Source organism: Xyrauchen texanus, chromosome 17 (genome assembly GCF_025860055.1).
Source record: "Xyrauchen texanus isolate HMW12.3.18 chromosome 17, RBS_HiC_50CHRs, whole genome shotgun sequence".
NCBI classification, from domain to species: domain Eukaryota; kingdom Metazoa; phylum Chordata; class Actinopteri; order Cypriniformes; family Catostomidae; genus Xyrauchen; species Xyrauchen texanus.
The window spans coordinates 26,912,399-26,938,221 of NC_068292.1; the positions used below are offsets into that span (position 1 = coordinate 26,912,399).

At 38.5% G+C, this 25,823-nt stretch overlaps 1 protein-coding gene across 1 annotated transcript in view; it reads left to right on the forward strand.

Moving 5' to 3' along the window:
• LOC127658102 (zinc finger protein 804B-like) overlaps positions 1–25,823 on the forward strand; it is a 147,826-nt gene that overhangs the window by 74,180 nt on the left and 47,823 nt on the right. The window contains 1 exon segment of the mRNA XM_052147202.1: positions 16,362–16,505. Within this exon segment, the coding sequence (XP_052003162.1) occupies positions 16,362–16,505 (144 nt within the window).

The following is a 25,823-nucleotide window of genomic DNA, read 5'->3' on the forward strand; positions in this document are numbered from 1 at the left end:
CACACTCACACAAACATCTTTGCACATCTTCAAACAAACATTCACAGGAGAACATTTAGCAGAAAGTGGAGAGACCGATGATGAAACAACAGGGAAAACGTTTTACACATATGTCTACACTCTAAACATTAAATGATATAATTGTCAATAAGAAGCAGGAAGAGATCTATATTTTGACCTGATGATGTTTATTTGTTTAAATATTTGAACAGATTATTTGATTATTTCTGTTCCATAACTTAATGAGCTGCATATCGGAGGCAGCAACCTAATTTTAACAAGTTTGGCACCTATGATGCCTTAAAATGCTTTGTCAGGAGGTTTTGGAACTGAGAAAGTATCCTCTCTTTTGACGTCATGCTAATCAACAAATAAATGAAATGGGCACCTTCAATTTTTAATTCTCAGAATGTTATGAAAATGATATCCACATTCCATGAAAAGCCACAGCTGTCAGAGAGATCTGAAGATAACCTTGGCTTTAAGGAGTCTGCCTAAACGAAGTCTGAGGATAACGGAGACTTTCAGAATTCTATGTAATGAGGTTAAAATGTTCCCAAAGTGAAAATTTGGTGGTGCACAGAAAAAAATTTGAGTGACATTTCATTGTAAAAGTGTGTTGCATTCAGTTAGTAAAAACAGGTTTAAATGTAGAAATTTAGGCTTTGCATTTATTCTAATGCAGGGCATTCATGGCTTTAGTAGTCTTTTATAGTAGGCTTCACAGGAATACTGCTGCAGAATTTGTATTTTTGAGAAGAACTGTCCTCATACCCAGTGATAATTTTCTGTACTGTATGCTTCATATCTTTTGAATAGGAAAAAGCCTCAATATGTGTAATCAAAGAATGTTCATTTATAAGTTTGATTTTGTTCTCTCATATGAGAGCTCACTGATGTGCTTTAAGGAATAAACTACTTTATAATATTTTAAGGGGTGGACTACTTTTTTTGATACTTTGGGTTCCTTTTTTAAGCTTTAAAGTGAGGCATATCCACTGCCATTGTATTGAAATGTCAGACTGTGATACAACTAAGAAAGATTTGGGTTTGAAAAGACATGAGAATAAGTAACTTATGACCACATATTTATTCTTGGGTGAAATATTATTTTAATAGACTGTCTCACTTCCCCATTTCAGTACCATTGAAACATTTGCAAGTAATTAAGTGCCTGGACTACTGAGGACATTGCAGGTAGTTCAAGCTCAATTTCTGAAGATATGGGATAGGTCATCACACACTAAAAGCTAAAGCAAGTGCAACAGCTTTTTTCTTACTCAGTGATTCAAAACTCTGTGATTTGTTTTAACATAAAGAGAGAGCAATAACAAAGTTAGCCCAGATTTGGCTTCTCTCCTTTGGGGCAGCATGTGCCTGAGGCTTGACTCTTTTCAGTTCTCATAGTGGAGAAGCCAAATAAAGATATCTGACAGCTCAGATGACTTGCTGCTATCTAAGTAAAAAAAAAAAAAAAAAAAAAGATCATGCTTTTGTTGCTTATGTGCTGCTGTAGCATGTAGGAGTTCAGTTATTTCCCTTTCTTCTAGACCTTGATAAATAGAATGTTTTTTTAGGCCTGTATTCTTTTCTTGACATATAATTCTTTTAATACATATCTGAGGCAAGAAATTAATAAGAAATCATGTTAGATAGGGATAAAGTTTTTGCCCCATAAAGGACGAGGGATGGAGGGAGGGAAGGAGAGCAGAGAAGGAAGAAATATGTGCCATGTGCCATGAGTATATTCTATGTGAATAATAACCCTTTTGATGATAACAGGTCCTGTTAACAGGTGGAACAGCCCACTAACTTAATCATTTTGTCCAGATGAAATCTATTGGGCTGATCCATTACTCCATGCCTGGATAATCAACATTTTTATAATGATCATAAGCAGTGCAGCAGATAGTGTAATTCACATGATAAATAAGCCAAGGGTCTACTCTCATATCATCCAACTCATAGTACAAACAAGCAGACTAACATGTTTGTGGTGCCTGATTGTGTCTTCTTTATTCTCCTGTTATAATAAATTGTAATCGTTTTATTCAGTAATAACAGCAGTATGAAGATCATTCATGAAAAGGGCAGCAATAAGACTTTCAGCCACAAAAAAAAAACTGCTTTAGGAATATAAGCCAGAGAAAGATCAGCAGAATGTCAGCCAGAACAAGACCAGCAGCAGTACAAATGTTATCAGCAGAATTATAAACAGTATCAGCCCAAGAGGTATTAGCAGTCAAATATAATAGGAATAACTGCACAAAGAACATCAAGCATGTGGGCAGCAGGGATCGTCTTTATCAAACTGGCTGTGCTTGAGAACTGCACATCACTTATCATAACAAATAACAGGGTTTCAGGATAGATAGACCTGCTGTGACTATGTTGTGTCTATGTGCTGTGACAGTTTGTGTCTATGCTATGCCGAATTTACACTATACGATTTTAGGTCCGATTTTCAGTTTTGTGGAGATTGCCGACAAAAGCCAGAAATCATAGGCAAATCGGAGCCCATGAGTAGGGTCGCTGCTGGCCAAATTGATGTCCTACACGGGGGGGGGTTGCACAGATGAGCGTGAAGCGATCTGTTCGGCAACTGCTTTCGGGTCATTGAATAACCTATAAGGGCAGCTGGTGGACTTTCTGGTGCCCTCCTAGGGTAAGATTGTTCCCCCTTGGGAGTTGGTGCCCTACGTAGACTGCGTAGTATGTGTATAGAGAGCGGCGGTACTGCCCGTGATCGACGAAAGCAATGTATGTATTATCAAAGACACAATCTTAGAGAATCACCGATGCGTCGCGATGTCAGTGAGATGTCTGGACCGGTCTGCGATTCCAAATCGCACAATGTGAAATGTGTTTTGACTGAATTCAACCGCAGCGTTGGCCTACAGCCAATGAGAGAGAGCAAGAAACAAGGCACAGTGTTTCAGTGGGAAGTTTCAGTGGGATGAGTCCTAATGTACCTGCAACAGAACATCAACTAGCATGGCTGTGGTATCGAGAAAGTGTCATTGGACTGAAGAAATGGAGGAAAAATTATTGGAACATTGGCAGGAGCACCAGTGTCTTTTTTATGCTTCCTCTGAACTGTGCCGCCACGGGGTGGAGAAAGAGATGAGTTGAAGAGAAATGTCCAATTGTCTTGGACAGTCAGGTAAGCAAATAGGTTGATTTTTCAGTTGGAGGTACTTTTTAATATCATTACCAATAATATATATGATGCCTTTAGGCAATAAAAAACATACACATCATATTCTGAAATGCATAACATATGATCATGCATTTCTTTTTGTATCTCGTATCACTTCTCACATGTACTCTGTTGTGAAACGTAATTTGGAGTCCAGGCAGAGTCGTCAAGGATTCGTCAATAGTGAAATATTTATGTGATGTGTTCACCCCTGTTGCTGATTCCTCATGTAATTTAAAAACCTTACGACTTCCATGACAAGACAGACAGCTGTGTAATATGAACGGTACCACAATCCGACATCTTTGAAAGTCTTGTAGTGTGTAGGAGGCATTAGTCTCAAATGTAGTCAAGTCAAGAATACAAAGTGTAGTTAAGAATCACACATCTTACTTTCAGAGGCCTCAGTTTTAGCTGGCCATTTTATAGGCCCTTTTATACTAAATGCGACGGGAAACACGTGATGAATTGCAGACAAAGGTCCCTTTCGCATAAAAAGCAACATGAAAATTTGTTGTCAGGAAATTCAAGCAGGTGTCCATAATACTGAACAGGAGTAAAGCTCAAGGGGTATGGGTTCAATTGAAGGCCTCAAATAGTAGGTCCCGAAAAAGAAGGGCGATGTATTGTCATGTTGTAAGCTGAAGTCAGCTGAAGCCTTCTGGCTTCTATTATTGACGCTGTATAAGGCTTTCAACTCCTGTCTGTAGTTCTAAATTCTGGCCAAATCCATGAATGTGTTGTTATGGTAAATTGCTGATCGGATCTGTTTGTGTGTAAACACTTTACATTATTATGTTCCAATATGATCAGTAACGGAGAAAGTCTAACAGTGAGTGTGCTGTATATACTCACATAGACACACACATGCTGTGCCACCCTTGTGAAGCAGATTAAGCTGGTGAATAATTGTCTCATTTCCTGGGTCTTGGGTTTTTCTCAGTAATCGATCGTCCCAAACACATAAACAGTGCACACCCGAGTCAGCTATGGATAGTTACACCAGGGGGCTCAGAATATGTTTGAGTATATCCCACTTTGTAATGCTTTTATACAGATTTTTTGTTTGCTCAACTCTGTATGGCATAATATGTGAGCATTGATTCATTTCAGCCTGAGCTGTGTGTGTGCATGAATGTGTGTGCACGCGTGCGTGAGTGGGCGCCTCTGCAGGCCGGGTGAAGCCCATCTGAGTGTATGTTACTGCAGTAGTCATCAGTCTGCCTGTAGCTGGGGCCAGATGGTTATGCCTCTGCAAGCTACTCAGTAAGTACATCACAGATCCGGGCATGTGGGTCAACCGCTCCACTATATCTTACTCAAACACTCACCTCTATCTCTCTCTCTCTCTCTCTCTGGCTCTCTCAGTTCCCCTCCAAATTTCTTGCTCTCTCCCGCTTTCACTGTTAGACTGATACATTAGGGTACATATGTTCAACTTTTCTTTTTTCTGTGGAACACAAAAGGAGATGTTAGGCACAATGTTAAAGTGAATGGTCACTGTGACTATCATTCACTAACATTCTGCCTTACATCTCCTTTTGTGTTCCACAGAAATAAAGAAAATCATATGGGTTTAGAACAACATAATAGTGAGTAAATGATGACAGAATTTAATGTTGGTTGAACTACCATTTAATGGAAAGCATTTTCTGATTTTTGAGCACCATATTTATCTCTCAACTCTTCATTTTTATATACTGTATATATTTGATAGTAAGTACCAATGGGCAGGGGTGCTTTAAGTTGGGGTGCTTTAAGTTACCTCTGGGCCCATGGGTTCATTGTTTCATGGAGGCCTCCTTCCAGTTGTTGAGCCAGTGGGGGGTGGGGGACCATTGTGCGTTGAACATATGCTACACGGATACCTTTCCTGGTTCCGTCTCCGTGTCAACAACTATGTCTCTCGCTGAAAGCGTTTAGGCATGCTCCTCTTGCAAACATGGATAGGGGAACATGGGGTGTCGGACACCGCAAGCTGGGCCCCATGGGAGCACCACTGCTCTAGCCTCTACATCTATATGTTTGCTTGTTTTCAGTATGTTCTCTACCCAACTCTTCATCTTTCTTTCTCCTCTGACATGCTCATACTTGGTTCAATATCTTCTTTTTGAAAAACCCTGTCATAGATGACACAAATTGTTTTCTCACATCCATTGTCTAAGCTTTCAGGATGAGATGAGATCTGGTGCTGGGGAAATGACAGTAAGCTGCTGAAAATATATGGAGTTCTTAAACGAAAGTTCGTGAGGAGCTTCCTTATCTAATCTGCCAATCAAACTGCATGCAGCAGAGTATATAAACCGCGCTTACTTCACTCTCGTGACAGTTGATAACAAGTTTTCTAAGTAAATGCATTCATAAGGGATAGTTCACCCAAACAAATATAAATTCTGTCATCATAAACACTCATGCTGTTGTACAGCTGCATGAGTTACTTTCTCCTGTGGAACACACAAAAAAGTAATTAAGCAGCATGTCCCAGCTGCTCTTTTCCATACAATGAAAGTGAATGGCAAGATTTGAAGGGAATACCGTTTCATGGAAATGTTGGTCTGTTTTGAATATATAACTCAAATTGTATGCTTTTATGGTGCATGTTTTGTCCTTTTTTTTTTAGCTGACAGTGGCATTTCCATTTCATTTTTATTTCATGGTAAAAACAGCTTGAACATTCTACCTAACATTTAATTTGTGTTCCACAAAACAACATAATTGTGTGTATATTATGACAGAATTAAAATTTTTGGGTGAACTATTCCTTGAAGAAGATGATAAATTTATATTATTGTGGCAGCCTAGGTCATTGCTCTCTAGGAGTTCCTGCTGGCTGACACACACACACACACACACACACACACACACACACACACACACACACACACACACACTTATACAGAGAGGCAAATTACCAGGAAAATTAGGGGAAATTCTGGGCCCTCGCAACTTAACCCACAGCCAATGAAAGAGAGCGAGTGAGGGATGCAGGGAGAGCACAGAGGGCTGAGCCTGATGTCCATGCTGAAACAAGCCAGTGGAATTTAATTTCCCTCCGGTCAAGAGATGCCAATAAACACTATTGAATCCTGTTCCTGCCCTGGCATGATAGGAATTTAATTTGAGACCCACAAGGATCTCTCTCTCTCTCTCTCTCTCTCTCTCTCTCTCTCTCTCTCTCTCTCTCTCTCTATATATATATATATATCTCTCTCTGTCTGTCTGTCTGTCTGCTTCACTGGAACACTGCCCCTCTCTCTGTTGTGGATGTTTGCACAAGCAGTGAAAGAAAGACAGAAAATGATTGAAATTCCTAGTCTGCAGCCGAGAACACACAAACACACCACATGTTGGCAGGCATCTCAAAACACAGGCCATTGAAGACTCTTACGTTTGCATGTAAACCTTTAGTGATATGGCCTTGTTTCAACTCTGTCAAAGTTGCAAAAAAATTTTTGCTCTGTTATTATCTTCCAGCAAAAATCCAGGGGCCCCGTCTCCTGCTTGCCCTATAGGATATCGATCAGTGCACCCAATTGTGGAAGGGGCCGACGGGGAGTTAGTGTGAGCTGGGACAGAGTGTTTTAGTGAAAGGAATGAAATGGGTTCCTGTGGTTTAACAGTGGGAGAGCTGGAGAGTGGATGTCCATTAGAGAGAGGAGATGAGAAAATTTCCTTTATCTAAACATACCAGACTGTCTGTCTCGCTCTATGTGGGGACTCTCAGTTAGGGTAGAGTTACTCATACTCTCTCTCTGCTTTTACATATAGTAGAAAGGTGTTTTTTTTGGTTGTTTGTTTGTTTTTTTACTGTAAAAGATGACAATTACTTAATTTAAATACTCATGGCACAGTACTATTTCATCACACTTAGCTGCTGGTTAAAATGGATTGCGGGTGGTTAGTGAATAAGACGCAGGGTTTTGCACTGAATTCAGGGGTGTAAAGTAACAAATTACATATACTCACATTACTGTAATAAACAAATTTTACTCAAGAGTTGTACTTTTTTTAAGTAGTTTAAAAATTGCATACTTTTACTTTTACTTGAGTATATTTTAATTGTTGTAACTGTACTTTTACTGCTCTTTTTCCCCACCATCTGTGTTAACTACTTCCCTGTCCTGATTTCATTTTTATCTGTCAACACGATTGCTAGGGAGAGTCTCGTGACTCCCATCAAATCAAATCTCATGTAAAAAATTTGAACATCAGCTGCTGATTTGGCGCAATCAGTTATTGATGTGGAGAATGCCTCAAGCATAGTTTACTGCTGAACATCTCAGCCACACCTGGAAGGGCTTTTCGCAGTGAAAAAGGTCAATTGCTTGATCGTGTCATGTGAGTTTAACTTGCTCAAGCCAGATATCAGCATTATTCCTGCCTCTAATTTGAAGAAACATATCAAGGTAAATTTCATATTTCTGTTTACTAGATTCTGTGTGTCTATAACGTAACCTGTAATTTAACTATCTATTACCTTAGATTATTGGGCTGCTGTGAGAGATTAATGCAATGTTATCAATAGGGCTGGGAAATAAAATTATCTAGATGTTTATCATAAAAAAAAGAGATTTCCTCGATCAAACTTTTGAGTAGTTTTCTATATTTAGCCTATGTTTTCAATCTAGAACAGGGGTGTTCATTACATCAATCGCGATAGCAAGAGCACCACTGAACTGGTGTGCCAAAATGTTGACGATCCAAAAAGCACATAAAAGCATCATAAAAGTAATACATATGTGGGTGAGAAACAGATCAATATTTAAGTCCATTCTCTGCCAATTAGGTGGCGATATACATAAACAATGTGAATCACCAAAAACACAAGAAGAAAGTGAACGTTAAAGTGGAGATTGACTGAGCAGGGAGGATAATTAGTAAAAAAGGAATTAAATATTGATCTGTTTCTCACCACATCTATCATATCACTTCTGAAGACATGGATTAAACCACTGTAGGCAGGATTAGACTACTTTTATGCTGATTTATGTGATTTGTGGAGCTTCAATATTTTAGCATTGATTCACATTCATTGTATGGACCAAAAGAGCTGAGATATTCTTCTAAAATTCTTAATTTGTGTTCTAAAGAAGAATGTCATACACATCCAGGTGTGATTTTTCAGTACTCCCCCACCCCTGACCGAATTACAGCACTCAAAAGTGTCATGACTATTTAGTGAATTTGCCTTCAATATCTGTGTTGCCTGAACAGTTTCCTTTAATGTCACACATGCAAAAAAGGTTATAAGTATGCACTGTGAATAACCAGTCTGGCCTTGTAATGGGTATTTTAAAGCATTAGTCATTAACTGAGACTTTGCTTTCTTTACTGAAATTCTTTTCACATTTTCTTTGAAAAGCATAACTGATGTGACATTTTCTTGTCCAATAAGAGAGAATGTCAGCATCCTCTTATTTAAAAAATCTGTTTGATTATCTTCACACTCATAGTTAGCCTAAAGATACATTTTGCAGAATGGCATATGGAAATGTTCCTATTTCTAATAAACATGAAAACATTTCAAAGAGCAACTACAACTGTGTGTGTGTGTGAGTGTGTTTACAAGGACTTTATTTTTGGGTTACAAACTGGTAATTACAAAGGTATTATGCTAGAAATGTGGTTTATGAGGACATTTCTAGTGACCCCATAGTTTAAATCGCTTAAAAACATACTAAAAGAGGTTTTATTAAAAATGTCTAAATGCAGAAAGTTATTTGTGAGTGTTAGGTTTAGGGGATATAATCTATAGTTTGTACAGTATAAAAATCATTATGTCTATGGAGAGTCCTCATAATGATAGCTGCACCAACATGACGTTTTGTTGTAATCAAAGTTTTGGAGTTGTTCAGAGTGTTTTCTTTACATTCAGGACTGATTTTAGTTTTCACTTTATAGGGAAAAATACAGATATATTAATATCCATTAATTGCCTGTATCACTCTACTCTCTCATCTCCATCAATAGCTGGTGTGTGGTGAGTGAACTGATGCACTATGGCTGCCGTCGCATCATCCAGGTGGATGCTGCACACTGGTGGTGGTTGAGACATAGGAATCTTTGAATGGAACACTAGTTATAAAATCTACTACAAAAGTAGTATTAGCATTAAGAGTAATTATTAACAATATCACTGAAATGTTTGTAAATCATTCTTTGGAACTGAAATAAGTGGGTGGAAAGGGGGCAGGGGTGCATGTTGTAACGTTTGCTGACAACAAGGTAAACAAAGAGATGACGATGAAGTGCGATGATCCCAAGTGCAGTTTATTAACAAGGTGTATTTCAAAACATGAATCCTAACGTGAACACAAAACATAAACATAAACTAGACTTGATTAAACTTAACTTGACGTGACTTGGCTTGGCTTGACTATGAAAAAAAACATTAAAAAGATTTGACTTGACTTGACTTGACTGGGCTTGACCATGAAACCAAGATTACATGAACAATACTGGACAATGGACAATGGCAAACATGAGGGTAAAATACTAGGACTTGGGAGAACACATGACAATGATAACCAATGAACACTTAGGACTCTAAACAAGATAACAAGAATGCTAACTACCTAATGAAACAATGAACCAATTGGGACAAGCCCCAAGAACATCGGAAACACATGACAAGATCACATGACAAGGAAACAGGAACAAACATGGCATTTAACTAATTTAAAGACATGAACAAAAACACATACAATCCTGATACATGTGTCCTTTTTCTTAGTTTAAGCCACTGCCCCTCAAAATGTCTGTGCTTAGCCCTGGATCTGGAGCATTCGTGTCACCTTTAGTAGAATTTTAGTTCAAGCCCTTGTTAATTTCTGACACAAGTGCTCAGTAAATGACAGAGAAATTAAATGTCAAATGTGTTAGTTTCATTCTAGTCCAGGTGTTTGTGCTTATGAGTGAGAACGACAGTGAGAGTATGGCACAGGAGAATGAGAGAGAATTTGTTTTAATGTGTGAACTGTGTGACCTGACGCTCTGCTCACCGTCAACCTGTTTAATGTGCTGAATGCTAGTGCTAGAAAGGTCAGTCAGCAGGCAGAGAAAAGCCTCTCTCTTTCTCTCTCCCTCTCTCTTTGTGATGGCAGATTAAAGTGGAAGATCTAAGTAGTTGTTTTATGGATGTGGGTGTCACCTTGTTCCTCTCTCCTCCACAAAGGCTGAACAGTCCAGCTTTGAACCTTCCCTTCTTCTTCCATTCAACCCACAACACGCCTAATTAGACATTCAACCCCTCCTCCATCCTCCCTCACCTCTCTGCACATGTGCGTTCATCAAATATGCAGAACCAGCTTTCAACACATTTTTATTAGGGCACTTAGCGATCAATGTATTTGGCACCTATAAATGACATTCTGGGAAATGTTCAAAACGAGGCGGATTTTAGTAATGTTAGGTCTCCCACTGTGGCATTGTGTTTACCTCATGAACTGATGAATGAAGTATAAGTAAGTGTTTCATTAAAGGTTCCCAAGTTATTGCAAAAAATAGGAAAAGTGGAGGTGATGATTTTTAAAGCAGAGCGAGCAAATTATCATGATCTAAGAGAAGGCGCGCAATGAAGTCAGACTCTCAAGCGGTCTTGAGGAGAATTCTTAGAATTATATTGTCAGCGTGAGATCGGCCTGTCTTGCACACTCAGCAGCCAACTGCTCAGCCTCTCATCCACACGCAGGGAGCTCTGCAGGAGTTACATGCTGATAAGACCCGCAGTCATCCAACAGGAGGCAACATACAATGCGATATCACTAGTCTATGGCTGTATAGCAGAATAAAATGCTTTAATCAAATTCTGGAATTATATTACTGTTACTGTACTCTTTTAGTTTGCTGGCAGGTCATGTGTACTAATCTGTTTGTATCTTTATGAAATGTGACCTTGTATATTTCAGCACATGCTTTTGAAATACATTCAGCAGCAAACAAAGCAGACACATGCAATTGCTTGGCATACAGACATATATTATTACATTGCATTTATTGCATAGAACAATGGTGCTTGAGTTTGGCATTTGGTGTTAGAGATGTGTGGCCTCTTTCAGTTTTATCACTGATACCGGCTGTGCAAAGAAAGTTACAAAGTGACACAAATACACAATCATCTTATTGCTGCAGACAACTTCAAGCTTAGCCCTTTAGATAATAATGAATCCAGCAACTGCAAAACGAATACTTGAGGTGTTTTATGCTTTACGCATTAGAAAAGTTTTTATCCTTTCTATTGAATGTAAATAATGTCTCTGAACTTGTTTATACTAACACAGATAGCTCTTTTCTCGTTGACAAAAACAACCTAAATTCTGAAGCATCAAGTGAAGGTGTTTCTATGTTTGTGGCAGAAGCAGAAGGCAAGTCGTTGCCAGATTTTTCAGCCATGTTCTACCTCTTGCAACAGGGCCTGTCTGGCATGGTGGTGAGTAAATGCGAACAAGTGTAACTAATTCTGATACAAAATGCATCCAAAAGCAATTAAGAGTTAACATCTGTTGTTTTGAGTCTCAGGGACAGGGCGCATGTTAAAATGACAGAGTGGCTCTTCTCAGCTCTCGCACTCTATCGTTTAACTTTGACACACATCTATGACACTAAATTTTAAGTGTGCGTGTGTGTGTGTGGGGGGTGGGGTTGGTGCAAAAATGTTTACTACTCCCTGAATGATAATAATGAAATAAGTGACCTGAGATATTGAACCGGTCTCTTTATCAGTACTAGATTCTGTTACCAGCTAACAAAAAGTGTCTGCGGCCAACAGACAATGATGCTTCGAACCTGTCAATCATTTTGCGCATTGTCACAGTATCGTAGTTGCAGCGAAATATTGAGGCATATGGCATTTTTATGTCATGTTGTTCAAAACAGTTGTCAGTTGAGGGCGCTAATTTGCTGCTGTTGTTAACAACCGTTTGTTTCTGCATGATGGCAGTTTCAATAAAATGCATTTGGTATCTTTAGAGCATGTGGTTTTTGAAAGAGGGGGAATTCAACAGCTCCGTCTCGTGTAAGTAGAACGGCTAAAATCACTTACAGCACCTTTAAGACAGGACTGTTTCAGAATCCCTGATGGGCCTATTAGCTACATCACATATAACTTAGTTGTGATCCTCCCCCATTCACAGCAGGGCTGTGGGATACAGTGAACCTCCGGCCAATTAGGAGGCATATAATCAGTATTATCATCAAAATTAGATGAATATTTTCTATTTAGGATCTTGTTGAATTGCTGTTTTAAATTGTTTCTGTGTTATGCTGCCTGGAAACTCTCCCCATACAATCATGTTATGTATGTGTCCTTGATCAGACATTGTGTCATGGGTAATAAGTGTATAGTTGTTGGGGAGAGGAGAGGTGTGGTGTTAAAGAGCTGTTAGACAGGTACCTTTCTACCTTATTTACTTGTGATTAATTTTAAACCATGCTGTCCAGGGTGTTTTAATGGGAATGCTCTGGTAATGATGCTTTCCCATTACTATGCTAGCGTGCACGTGTGTGTGTGTGTGTGTGCGTGTTTTTGTGATTTACGAGGACAATTTTGTAAGTTACAAACTGGTAATTACAAGGTTATTATGCTATAAATGTGATTTATGAGGACATTTATAGTGTCCCCATAATTCAAATCGCTTAAAAATCATACTAAACAATGTTTTATTGAAAATGTAAAAATGCAGAAGGTTTTCTGTGAGGGTTAGGTTTAGGGGTTGTGTTAGGTTTAGAGGATAGAATCTATAGTTTATACAGTATAAAAGTCATTATGTCTATGGAAAGTCCTCATAATGATAGGTAGACCAACATGTGTGTGTGTGTGTGTGTGTGTGTGTGTGTGTGTGTGTGTGTGTGTGTGTGTGTGTGTGTGTGTGTGTACATGTTTATGCTGCATTGTGGGGACCAAATGTCCCCACAAGGATAGTAAAACCTGAGATCACCTACAATGTGTGGCCCACCCATCTGTACCCACAACATAAGGCTTGGTAAACATACTAAACAATTTTATTTTCAAAATGTAAAATGTTTCTGTGAGGGTTAGGTTTAGGCGTAGGGTTAGGGGATAGAAATTATCATTAGATTAGTTTAAAATCCTTAAAATGCATGGAAGTTTATGGAGTGTCCCACAATTATGTAAAAACAAGTGTGTGTATGTGCGTGTACTGTAGCAGTCAGCACAATGTGTTTGTATGGTTGATGTCAGTCCCTGAGGTCTGTGTAAGCAGACTTTTGATACTGAGTTAATAGCAGGAGCCTTTGAAGTCACTGGCTAGCTAAATGTCATGTGAAGTTTGCAACAAAGCAAGAGTTGACACCCATAGAGGGAGTGTCTCAGAAGTGTGTATTTGTGTGTGCAAGCTCGCTGTTGAGCATGGAGTTAATAGTGACCCTCCATTCAAATTGGGATAGATCAGCCTCTGAAGGGCACTTTGAAGGGAAAACAATCATGATAGTTATGCCGTAAGATCACTTCAAACTGAATTTCCAATTAAAATAATTTAACAGATAAGTTCCGAATAAACATTACTTTTGAGCCCCACAACTTTCAGCCCTCCAAAGCTCTCACAGTAGAGTCTTCATAGCGAAAAGGGCATAGGAATGAATACTTCTGAATAAAACACACCCTGTGTGTTACATGGTAGTCACTGAAACTTTAGAATTGCAAATGTGAAAGAGTCAAACGTGGTTTTTGTATGTGCGCGCCCATGTGCATAATTTGAAACTGTGTAATTATGAAACTTTAATGTTTTAAAGCTCTTCAAATTTCTGTAAGCATGTTTGATAAAAAAAAGAGAAGAAAGTTAAATTAATTAAAAGTTACTGGTAACCATGTAATGTTATTGCATGAAAAAGGATGTACATTTTTGTCCTTTGTTCAAATGAATTTTAAGTGATTAATAATTGTTAGCACTCATCTTAGTATTCTTCCAAGGAGAGGTCCAGTTCCTTAATGAAGCCAATGACTAATATGAACTTATGACCTTGTTGACATAGTTACCATAGCTATGTAACTATCAAGCGCTTGACTGGCTGTTTTCTCCTGAAAAGTGCTGTAGGCTTGAAACTATTTTTGAAAAATAAATCATATATATCAATATATTAGCCATTCAAGAACGTAATAAGGTACAATTTTCTTGGTGGCTGGGTTTATTTTAATTCCCTAGCGAGGAAAATTTTGACACCAGAATTCCGTAGGGATAAGATGCATTGTGGCTGGGTACTACTGTAAATAATGTTCTTACAATATTCTTTCATTTTGCAACTTTATACAATTTAATACATTTGATTATCCTTCTTAGAAAGTAACTTTGGATTTATAGTTTTTTTTAAGAGTCATGCGAATAGTTTATTTTGGAAATTGAATAGCTGCTTTTTCATACATCCTTGCAGTAGTCTACTCACCCTTAAATTCAAACAATGCTGTCTCTCACATTGCCTAACCTGAGGCTGACATCACTTCAGATTTTAGTTAGTTATTAATAATTATAATGCTTTAAACCCTAAAATGCATATGTGGGTCACTGTAGGAAACTTCTGCCATTGTAGGAAATCTTTAAATATGGTGTCTGTCACGTACCCCGCTCCTCTGCTTCTCCCCGCTTCGTCGGGCACACACGCACACTCACTCCGCGAGCTTACACGCTCGCTCCCCACCTTCGAACTCACACACTCACTCCGCGAGCTTACACGCTCGCTTCCCTCCATCGAGCTCCCATGCTCACTCCGCGAGCTTACACGCTCGCTTCCCTCCGTCGAGCTCACGCGCTCACTCCGCGAGCTTACACGCTCACGGCCCTCGATCGAGCTCACTCGCTCACTCCCACACACCCCCCTCTGGCTCTATGCTCGCACCCAATCACGGGATCATTAGTTTCACCTGTACTCGTCCCAATCACCTGTTATTCGTTTCACCTGCACCGCTCGTTTGTTCCCCTATATATATCACAACCCTTTCGTCTCACTCAGGTTGGTTATTGTTTAGTTACCCCTTCACTTTGCCAGCACTAGTGTTCCCCTAGCTCCCCCTGTTTATTCTACTTGTTAGATTACTGCGTTTATTCTGATTACCCCGGCTTTGACCCCTTGCTTTCCTTGACCACTCTATTGTAGATTTGCCCTTTTGTAATATCTTGATTTTCCTGGCTCTCGACCCTACGCTTTCCTCGACCATTCTCCCTCTGGATTTTCCCCACTGTACCTTCGCCTGCTTTTTATCTAATAAAGCAGTTTTGACTTGCATTGTGACTGTCTCGTCTTGTGTGTGTGTGTACGGGTTACAGAGTCTTTGATCTTTGATCATGTGAACTAATTCTTTTCACCGTTAGATTGCTATATTTATATTAAAAAACAGAATATAAATATAGCAAAATTAAAGCATTTAACAGTATTCTTATAACTGTTGTTAAGAATGCAGACGAGGAGTGAGGATCTAGATGCGGGTTCTTTATTATTGAAAAGCTTCTGAAACATACACATTCAACGATCGACAAGGAACGGGGAACAAACAGGGTTTAAATACACAGACACAGGATGATCACAAATGACAATCAGGTGCGAACAATGTCAGAGTGCTGGCAGTGATGAGGGCCAGGAATTGTGGGAAGTGGAGTTTTTGACAAAGACTAGTGAAACACAGGGCAGACAACAAGGGAATCGTGACAAATGTGTCCTCTTGGAGTGACCTGGAGTTTATTTTTTAAATAAAGCATTTACTTAGCTATGATAATAGGGACATATCAACAAAAAAAAAATGTAATCAAAAAGATATAAGATATTTTTTATAAGATTATTAGAATTAATATAGACTAACCCCACCACTAAACATAAACGTTTAGAATGTTTTGAATTGAACAATTTAAATATATGTATATATATATATATATATATATATATATATATATATATATATATATATATATATCAAATGTACAGTACAGTATATAAAAACAGGTAATTATATTGTTTTTCAGTTGTGTCTGACTGCTCTTTTCTCCTCAAATTTTGTCTCTTTTTGGTCATAGTTTGGGTGTATTAAATATACAATCACTTTAAATTCTATTTTTATATTTAAAGGTATGTAAAGATCTCTCTCTCTCTCTCTCTCTCTCTCTCTCTCTCTCTCTCTCTCTCTCTCTCTCTCTCTCTCTCTATCTATCTATCTCTCTAGGACTATGCTGAGAGAGAAAATGCCATACCAAAAGCCCTGGGGGATTTGAAGGCTAACTTCTATTGTGAACTATGTGACAAGCAGTACCATAAACATCAGGAGTTTGACAACCACATCAACTCCTATGACCACGCACATAAACAGGTAAAACTGTTTAACAGCAGGTGACGGAGCTTATTATATAGGGAAAGAATGCAGAGGTGAACAAGTGTATGGATAACAAGAGAAAGAATATAGCTGCAAGCAGCGATGGCGGGCCCAAGCCGGTGGCACCGCCACCCCTGTGCCTTTAGGGTTTCTGTGCACGATGGGCAATAACGTAACCTCGCTTTGACTGTCGAGAAGATGTGTGCTGTAGAGCTCCAACGAACATTCGCAACGACAGCTCTCGACCTAGTTAGAAGCATTTCTTGTTTGCATGACATGTGGACTTAATAAATCCTTATCTTGAGCCAAATAAACAAGCTGACATTCAGTACAACCTGTGTCTTTTGTTTAGAACACATACAAATGTTATTTATGTTTTTTAGTTTGTCAAGAGATTTAAAGCACCGTTTTTGAAGACTGCGCATGTGCAAACGTGCTCTACTATGTAAGAACGAGCCGATTATTGAATCTGGAAATGGGTGGGGCCTGTAACACCTTTAGGAACCAAACGTGCAACACTCATAAATACCGGTTGTAAATCACATTCCCTCACTCGTCTTTGAGATGGCTTCACGTGTTTGGATCGTCGGCAGTTCCATCATCCGCACACTGCATACTCGCTTCTGTGAGCAGCGCCTGGACGGAAACCTCGGTCTTCAGTGTGAGATCACCTGGGACGGCAGAGGAGGCAGACTCTGGGAGCAGCTGTTTCCAGCTCTGCGCTCTCTCAGGGCCAAAGCTACAGCTCCAGATATTCTCATTATTCACCTGGGAGGGAACAGTTTGTGTCGGGTGGGCCGCAACCGCCTCGATTTTCTTCGGAAATAAAGAGTGACCTGACCGAAGTCTTACAAATGTTTCCCAGAACCAGGATGGTGTTTTCTGGCATTTTACCCCATCTAAATTGGAGAGGACAGACTGGCAGGACTGGCTATGGCACTGAACGAAGCCGGCGGTGGATCAACGGCGCCATGTCTGGCTTCTTGGCAGAGAGGCAGATGCGCTGCATTCACCACAGAAACATCGGCTTGTTCCATCTGTGCAGAGACGGAGTCCACCTGAGACTAGAGGGAAACCAGCTTCTGCCGAGCAACCTCCGAGAAGCTCTGCAGGTGGAACTCAGAAGATGAAGCAACAAATGTCCTTTTAAGGGCAGCAACAATGGCTCTTTTAAGAGCCACATTCACTCATTCAAATAAAAAGCATTTTCCAAGTGTGTGAAATTCGTTGTTCCTCACCTTACTTGATGTCAGGTTTCAGATGACTTGTTTTTAAATAAAAATGTCAATTCCTCTTATCCATTCCTTTGTAAGCATTTCAATATAACTTTCAAACCATTCAAGAATCGTGCGCTGTTTTCTGTGCTGACCACAATCCAAAACGTGCCATAAAGCAGCGGTTCTCAAACTTTTTGGTTTTGGTTTATTTATATAAAGACACAGAGAATATTACTTGCCTTACCTGATTAGAACAATGAAAAAACAAACAAAAAAATAACTAGGGAATCACTAAAACGAGAGAATTATTCTTATTTGATGGTACTCTCAAAACATTCCACAACAAATCCTTGAAATTGAATGATATTCAGAACAGAACACGAATAAAAAAAACTCTCTCTTTAGAATCAAAATGTTTTTACATTTGCGATGTATTTGGATGCTAAACTATTCTTTATTATAGGCTTTGTACTTTACTCACGCTCCAATACCGACGTAGAAAATCATCCTCTTTACATGCTAAAAATATGCTTGGAAACATCACAGTGGAGCGGTGCTTACTGTGAATGATACTGAATTGTACTACTGACTATTTAAACTAGGGCTGGGCGATATGGCAAAATATAATATCACGATATTTTTTCCATATTGATCGATATCGATATTTGTTACGATATATAATTTAATAATGCTGCCCGTTTGAAAAGTATACTGATAATGATGCCTGAAGAAACCAGAAGGTTCAATAGTTGAACTATATAGTTTATTAACATAAATAAATAACAATGCAAACATTTAACTGTGCAAACATGGATTGGTTGAGAATATATTTTGTTATAAAAGAATATTGATAAACTTTAAATCTAAATGTTAACATTTTACTTTTAGCGAACATGCTTTATCTGCCTTGACAAAACAATGCAAGTTAGCTTGCCTTGTAACTTATTATAAAATATAAAACTAAAAGCCGTGACTACAGTACTATCACATCAAATTTCTTTGGCAGGGCAGCAAACATTTCAAAATGTTTGCAGAGGTACAACCAAGACAACAAATGTAACAACAAAAACAACAAAAGTGAACCACAAAGTCCCTGGCAGATTTAAGTACTTAAGTGTCAGATAAATAAAATATTAATTGTGTACTGGTTTTATATATCTCAAATGTTTTAGAGGTAGCAATCTGAGTAAAAAGTGCAAAATGTAAACATTGTAAACCTGTCACTATGCTACACCTTTTAGGTAGTGCTCATGTAACCCTAATTACCCTATTATAGGTTTTTTGCCAGAAAGACTAGTCTGCAAAACTTTTGGACGGAGTAACATTAACATGGGCCCGCATTTTCATACTCTCAGTGTGGTCGCTGGGATGGTACCTTTTCAGGTGACCGAAAAGGTTTTATTTGTTGTGTTTCCCGTCTTGGTTATCACCGACCGATGGCATATTTCGCAGACCGGCTTTATTTGCGCGTCGTCGCTTTTCAGATATCCAAACCACTTCCATATAATTGACGTCTTGTTACCTTTTTTGTTAACAATTTCCTCAGCTTTGGAAGATAGTTCGAGTTCGTCGTTTCCACTCATTTTTTCTTTACATTCACTTTCTTCACTGCCGGTAGCTCAAACAGTGCTCTGCTAGCAAATGGGCGTGTACTTAGACACACAAGCCAAAATCTGCATTCTGACTGGCTGTTGTCCGTTTATTTCTGCTTTGTAATGGGAGGATCTTTGTTGACATCTTTGTACGCATGCGCGAGTGGTTGTGTGGCAAAAAAACAAACAGTATGGTGGGCTGTAAAGACGCGACGAGCACTTTCAAGAGAGTTAGCGGGCGAAATCCACAATATATAAGCACTTTAACATCTGAAGACCGGAGGAGGTTTGGAGAGAAGCTCAAAATTTGTATTGGTGACAAAATCGAAGTTATTCAAAGCCCATATGAGATCTGGGATGACAAAAAACGTTGGTCCGACTCGCCCGTGTCTTGGCCACCAATCTGCTGGGGAGACATTTATTCTTATTTAATAGAAACCCCTGGACCCTTCACTCATGAAAGATTAAAGGCTTTCAAAAGTCTGGAGGCCTATGATTATTTTGTTTCTCGAAAAGTTGGGCCGATCTTTTCTGCAAACAGAAAGCAGTGATCGTGCTAAAAGCAGAGGTTAGACCTGGCCAAGCAGAGTGACAGCGTGATTCGCATCTCCCGTGGGTGATCGCCAAAGAGAACGGCGAAATAATCACTGCTCACTGCGACTGCAAAGCCGGGTAAGTCTTCATTGATCAGTGTTCTTATTTATTTATTGAAAATGTAGTGACTGTTGTACCAATTCAATTGTGTTCAGTGTGAGACTTTCAATGGCATCTGTACTATGGTGAAAAATTGTATATCACAGCTTACACATTTCTCCTTCTTTCAAATCCAGTCTTGGAGAAACATGCAGTCATGTAGCAGCTTTAATGTTTAAAGTAGAAGCAGCTGTCAGGATAGGACTTACAAATGCTGCATGTACTAGTGAGGCTTGCAGGTATCAAAGCACAGCTACAGAATGTAATTGCACACAACCATTTCTTTCGTTTTTCGCGATCCTTTTCGGAGGGAATTCGAAAAAACCTTTTATCAGGCCCCCAACGAGCCGTACAATCCACCACACAGCAAGAGTGAACCATCCTCTTCTCTAAATCCTCCTCCAAACGTGCAAAACAATCAAATTACAGGTATCTAGCGGTGTTTCCTGCCACACGATTCCCATGATGCAACGCGACAAACATAAACAATGACGTCACAAAAGATCCGCCTATAAGCTGTTAGGTCTATCCATATCGAGTAAACATGTCAAAAGTTTATCATCGTAGTCTAAATAAATATTATTGCGATGCCATATCGAGATCGTTTTATCGCCCAGCCCTAATTTAAACAGAGTAATTTATATATGTTAGGTTTACTATTTTATTAATATATTTTATTGCGGCTATAATGAACAGGCTGCGATGTCAAGATTGCAATGATGGAGTGTGTGTGTGTGTGTGTGTGTGTGTGTGTGTGTGTGTGTGTGTATTTGTAACCTTAAGTAATCATGGTTTATTTATACATTTATTTATTCATTTGTTCATTTATTTATTATTTAACATGTATGTGTGCGTTAAAAGTACCATTGCAGCAACGAGAACGGGTGTGAGCCAAATTATGTTAAAGATGTGTTCTGGTGACTGGCATGTTTTTAAACCAATCAGATAAGTGTAAATCGAGAGTTAGCGATTAGCTCATCTGATTGGCTACATGAAGAAGGTGGACCCGCCCTCCACTTCGCGCTCCCGTTGGAACAACGTCATTTCAACAACAAAAGGTAGTTTTATCAGAAAACTAATCAGAAAGAAAAACAATCGCAAAGATCGCAAAACAATAATTATAAAAGCGGCTGTTTGCTGCCATTTTTGTTGTTTTCTTAAAAATGTAAAACACAAGCATCGATGTTTTATCACAGGTTTACAATATAAGAGTGTGATTTCAAAGCATTTTGAAATTTGATCATCATTCTCGGAAGTTTTGATACGTTCGGATCGATCAGCCCATCCCTACTTTCTTTAGACATATGTTTCATGTGTTGGTTTTAATAAAGACTCGGAGTACTCATAAAACTCACAGAACGAAATATGCGTCACACTTTACTGCGTTCTCAACAACATGTAAGTCTTCTTCATACGTTAAAACAACGAGAATACAGAAAATAGGCTTAGACCTCCACCTAGTGGTTATATTATAGAATTAAAGGAGAAATTACATATGAGACAGCTTTATAACTGAAATGGCTTTAACTGAATAGACAAGTTTAATATAACTATTCTGATAAATGTATATTTCCAACATCATGTTTGTGTTATCCGTTTCTGTAAGTTTTTGTGACGTGTTTCAGAAAGATAATCGCTTAGACAGAGCGATAGTTTATTTTCATCTTAACCGGACATCACAGTTGATCACTGCAATAATTCATAATTCAATATATTGATACCCGATTTCTTTATCAACTGTTTGTTCAATTGAGACATAAGAGGGTGATTTCAAAGCATTTTGAAAGTGACACACTTCCTTCTGCCAGTTGGTGGCGCTATAACTTTGACTCACAGTAGTCACATCCATGTGACACACTGCTGAAGTTTCATCGAGATCAGTTAATGTATGCAAAAGTTATAACACACTTCCTTGCTTTTATGCTTCCTTTGTGTGCTTTTTGGAGCTTCAAAGTTCATTTGCAATGTGTTCCACATTCAAACCAAAATATCTGACTTTCTGTTGGTCTGTTTGTTCACTTGAGACATAAGAAGGTGATTTCAAAGCTTTTTGAAAGTGACACTTCCTTCTGCCAGTTGGTGGCGCTATAACTTTGACTCACAATAGTCACATCCATGTGACACACTGCTGAAGTTTCATCGAGATCAGTTAATGTATGCAGAAGTTATAACACACTTCCTTGCTATTTGCTCCCTTTATATGCTACCTTTATGGGGTTTTTGGAGCTTCAAAGTTTCCTTTGCAATGTGTTCCACATTCAAACCAAAATATCTGACTTTCTGTTGGTCTGAGCTAATGACTGTAAATTAGAAAGTTGTCCAGCTCGATGAGAACAATATAATTCCTGAGTTTTGTTACTCTAGGTCGAAGTATGAAACCAATACCCCACTTTTGTCCAAAGGTGGCGCTACTGAGCCCCTGCACCAGGCATCAAAAAAGAATATTCAAGTTTGAAGCGCTGCCACGACAACAGTATTTAAGATATCAATAATCCTTTCACACGTCTACATCTGCCGTGTGTTTACATTATACACATAAAGTTTTATGTAAATCGTGTAACAATAAGAGGGTGATTTTAAAGCATTTTGAAAGTGACACACTTCCTTCTGCCAGTTGGTGGCGCTATAACTTTGACTCACAATAGTCACATCCATGCGATCTGCTTCTTCCAGCGATCACACTGCTGCGGTTTCATCGAGATCAATAAATGTATGCAGAAGTTATAACACACTTCCTGTTTCACTTTTCGCGGCATAATTTCATTTCCTCGCCACGGCCAAACTGTTCGAGATATCAAAAATCAATTTTTCATCCTCAGTGTCTTGACTTCATGCTGACCGAGTTTCGTGGCGATTGGTGGAATTCTCTAGGAGGAGTATTTCACATTCCATTGCATGCGTTTTCCAAAAAACCCTAAATAGATGATTTCCAGTTGGCCTGATGTAAAAAGTAAAAGTATGAAGGATATATGAAACGATGAGATCTATATGTGTACCGAGTTTCATATTATTACATGCAAGTGTGTTTGATTTATGGACAAAGATTTTGGACCCTGTTCCAGGGGGCGCTGTCGAGCCCCCCTGCCACACCCGGGTACCAGCTTCAGCCCGGCCCTAATGGCCGCGGGTTCTGACCAGTGTGCAAAGTTTCAAGTGTTTTTGAGAACGTTAAGAGCCCCAAAAGTGCCCCAATAGTCGTAAGAAAAATAATAATAACTAGAAAAAGTTCATCGAGACAAACTTTAAGTTGGCTTGTGAAAGTTTGGACCAGAAAGTTTGAAGTTTAAAGTAGTTTGAAGTTTAAAGTAGTTTGAAGTTTAAATTAGTTTATAGTTTAAATTAGTTTAAAGTTTAAATTAGTTTAAAGTTTAAATTAGTCTAAAGTTTAAATTAGTTTGAATTTTAAATTAGTTTAAAGTTTAAATTAGTCTAAAGTTTAAATGAGTTTGAATTTTAAAGTAGTTTATTGTTTAAAGTAGTTTGAAGTTTAAAGTAGTTAAAAGTTTAACTTAGTTGCTAGATAGATAGATAGATAGATAGATAGATAGATAGACACTCAGAAAGATAGATAGAGAGATAGATAGATAGATATTTACCCTCAGATAGATAGATAGATATAGATAGATAAATATTTACCCTCAGATAGATAGATAGATAGATAGATAGATATTGACCCTCAAATAGATAGATAGATAGATAGATAGATATTGACCCTCAGATAGATAGATAGATAGATAGATAGATAGATAGATAGACAGACAGATAGATGCTAGCACGTTTTTAGCATTTTTAGTACTTTGCTAGGTGATACTAGCATGTGTTAGCATGATGCTAGCACGGTTTTAGCATCTTTTAGCACTTCGCTTGGCGATGCTAGCATGTGTTAGCATGATGCTAGCATGTGTTAGCATGATGCTAGCACGTTTTTAGCATCTTTTAGCACTTCGCTAGGTGATGCTAACATGTGTTAGCATTATGCTAGCATGTTTTTAGCATGTTTTAGCACTCCTCTAGGCGATGCTAGCATGTGTTAGCATGATGCTAGCACGTTTTTAGCATGTTTTAGCACTTCGCTAGGCGATGCTATGATGCGTTAGCATGATTCCCAAACAAATGACTCTAATGAGCCGGTTCTTTTGAATCTACAGTGTGAAACATACAGTGTGACCAGTGTAGTCTGATTCCCAAATTAATGACTCTAATGAGCCAGTTCTTTTGAATCTAAAATGTGTTAGCATGATTCCCAAACAAATGACTCTAATGAGCTGGTTCTTTTGAATCTACAGTGTGAAACATACAGTGTGACCAGTGTAGTCTGATTCCCAAATGAATGACTCTAATGAGCCGGTTCTTTTGAATCTACAGTGTGAAACATACAGTGTGACCAGTGTAATCTGATTACAACATTAATGACTCTAATGAGCCAGTTCTTTTGAATCTACAGTGTGAAACATACAGTGTGACCAGTGTAATCTGATTACAACATTAATGACTCTAATGAGCCAGTTCTTTTGAATCTACAGTGTGAAACATACAGTGTGACCAGTGTAATCTGATTACAACATTAATGACTCTAATGAGCCAGTTCTTTTGAATCTACAGTGTGAAACATACAGTGTGACCAGTGTAATCTGATTACAACATTAATGACTCTAATGAGCCGGTTCTTTTGACTCTACAGTGTGAAACATACAGTGTGACCAGTGTAGTCTGATTCCCAAATGAATGACTCTAATGAGCCGGTTCTTTTGAATCTACAATGTGAAACATACAGTGTGACCAGTGTAGTCTGATTCCCAAATTAATGACTCTAATGAGCCGGTTCTTTTGAATCTACAATGTGAAACATACAGTGTGACCAGTGTAGTCTGATTCCCAAATTAATGACTCTAATGAGCCGGTTCTTTTGAATCTACAATGTGAAACATACAGTGTGACCAGTTTAGTCTGATTCCCAAATGAATGACTCTAATGAGCCAGTTCTACAGTGTAGTGTTAAAAAGTTTAACTTAGTTGCTAGATAGATAGATAGATAGATAGATAGATAGATAGATAGATAGATAGATAGATAGATAGATAGATAGATAGATATTTACCCTTAGATATATAGAGAGATAGATATAGATAGATAGATATTTATCCTCAGATAGATAGATAGATAGAGAGAGAGAGAGACAGATATTTACCCTCAGATAGATAGATAGATAGATAGATAGATAGATAGATAGATAGATAGATAGATAGATAGATATTGACCCTCAGATAGATGCTAGCACGTTTTTAGCATGTTTTAGCGTGTGGCTAGGAAGATTTTAGGTCATTACTTTTTGGCTGCTTGATAAAAGAAATCCTCTGAGGGAGAGAGAGAGGGAGAGATGCAGGGCTGACAGGCCCTTTTTGTCTGTGTGTGTGAAAATGTCAGTTGGAATTTGAATTTCTGAACATTCCGCAATGTTAAGTCAATGGGAGTTTTTTCCGAGTTTGATCGTCATTTTTAGGAAAACCGTAAGTCCGATCAGTTAGAAAAGATATAGCACACTATTCGGGATTAGTCTGAAGGTCTGTGCCGAGTTTGGTGCCTGTAGCTTAAAAGCTCTAGGAGGAGTTAGATACCGAAATTTCACCGCTAAGAAGAATAAGAAGAATCGGTATAATAATAAGTTTAAGTAGGATTTCAGTAAGTTGGCTCTCACAAGCCAACTTAATAATAATAATAATAATAATAATAATAATAATAATAATAATAATAATAATAATCCTAACGAAAACAATAGGGCCTTGCCTTTTCAAGGCTTGGGCCCTAATAATGACTC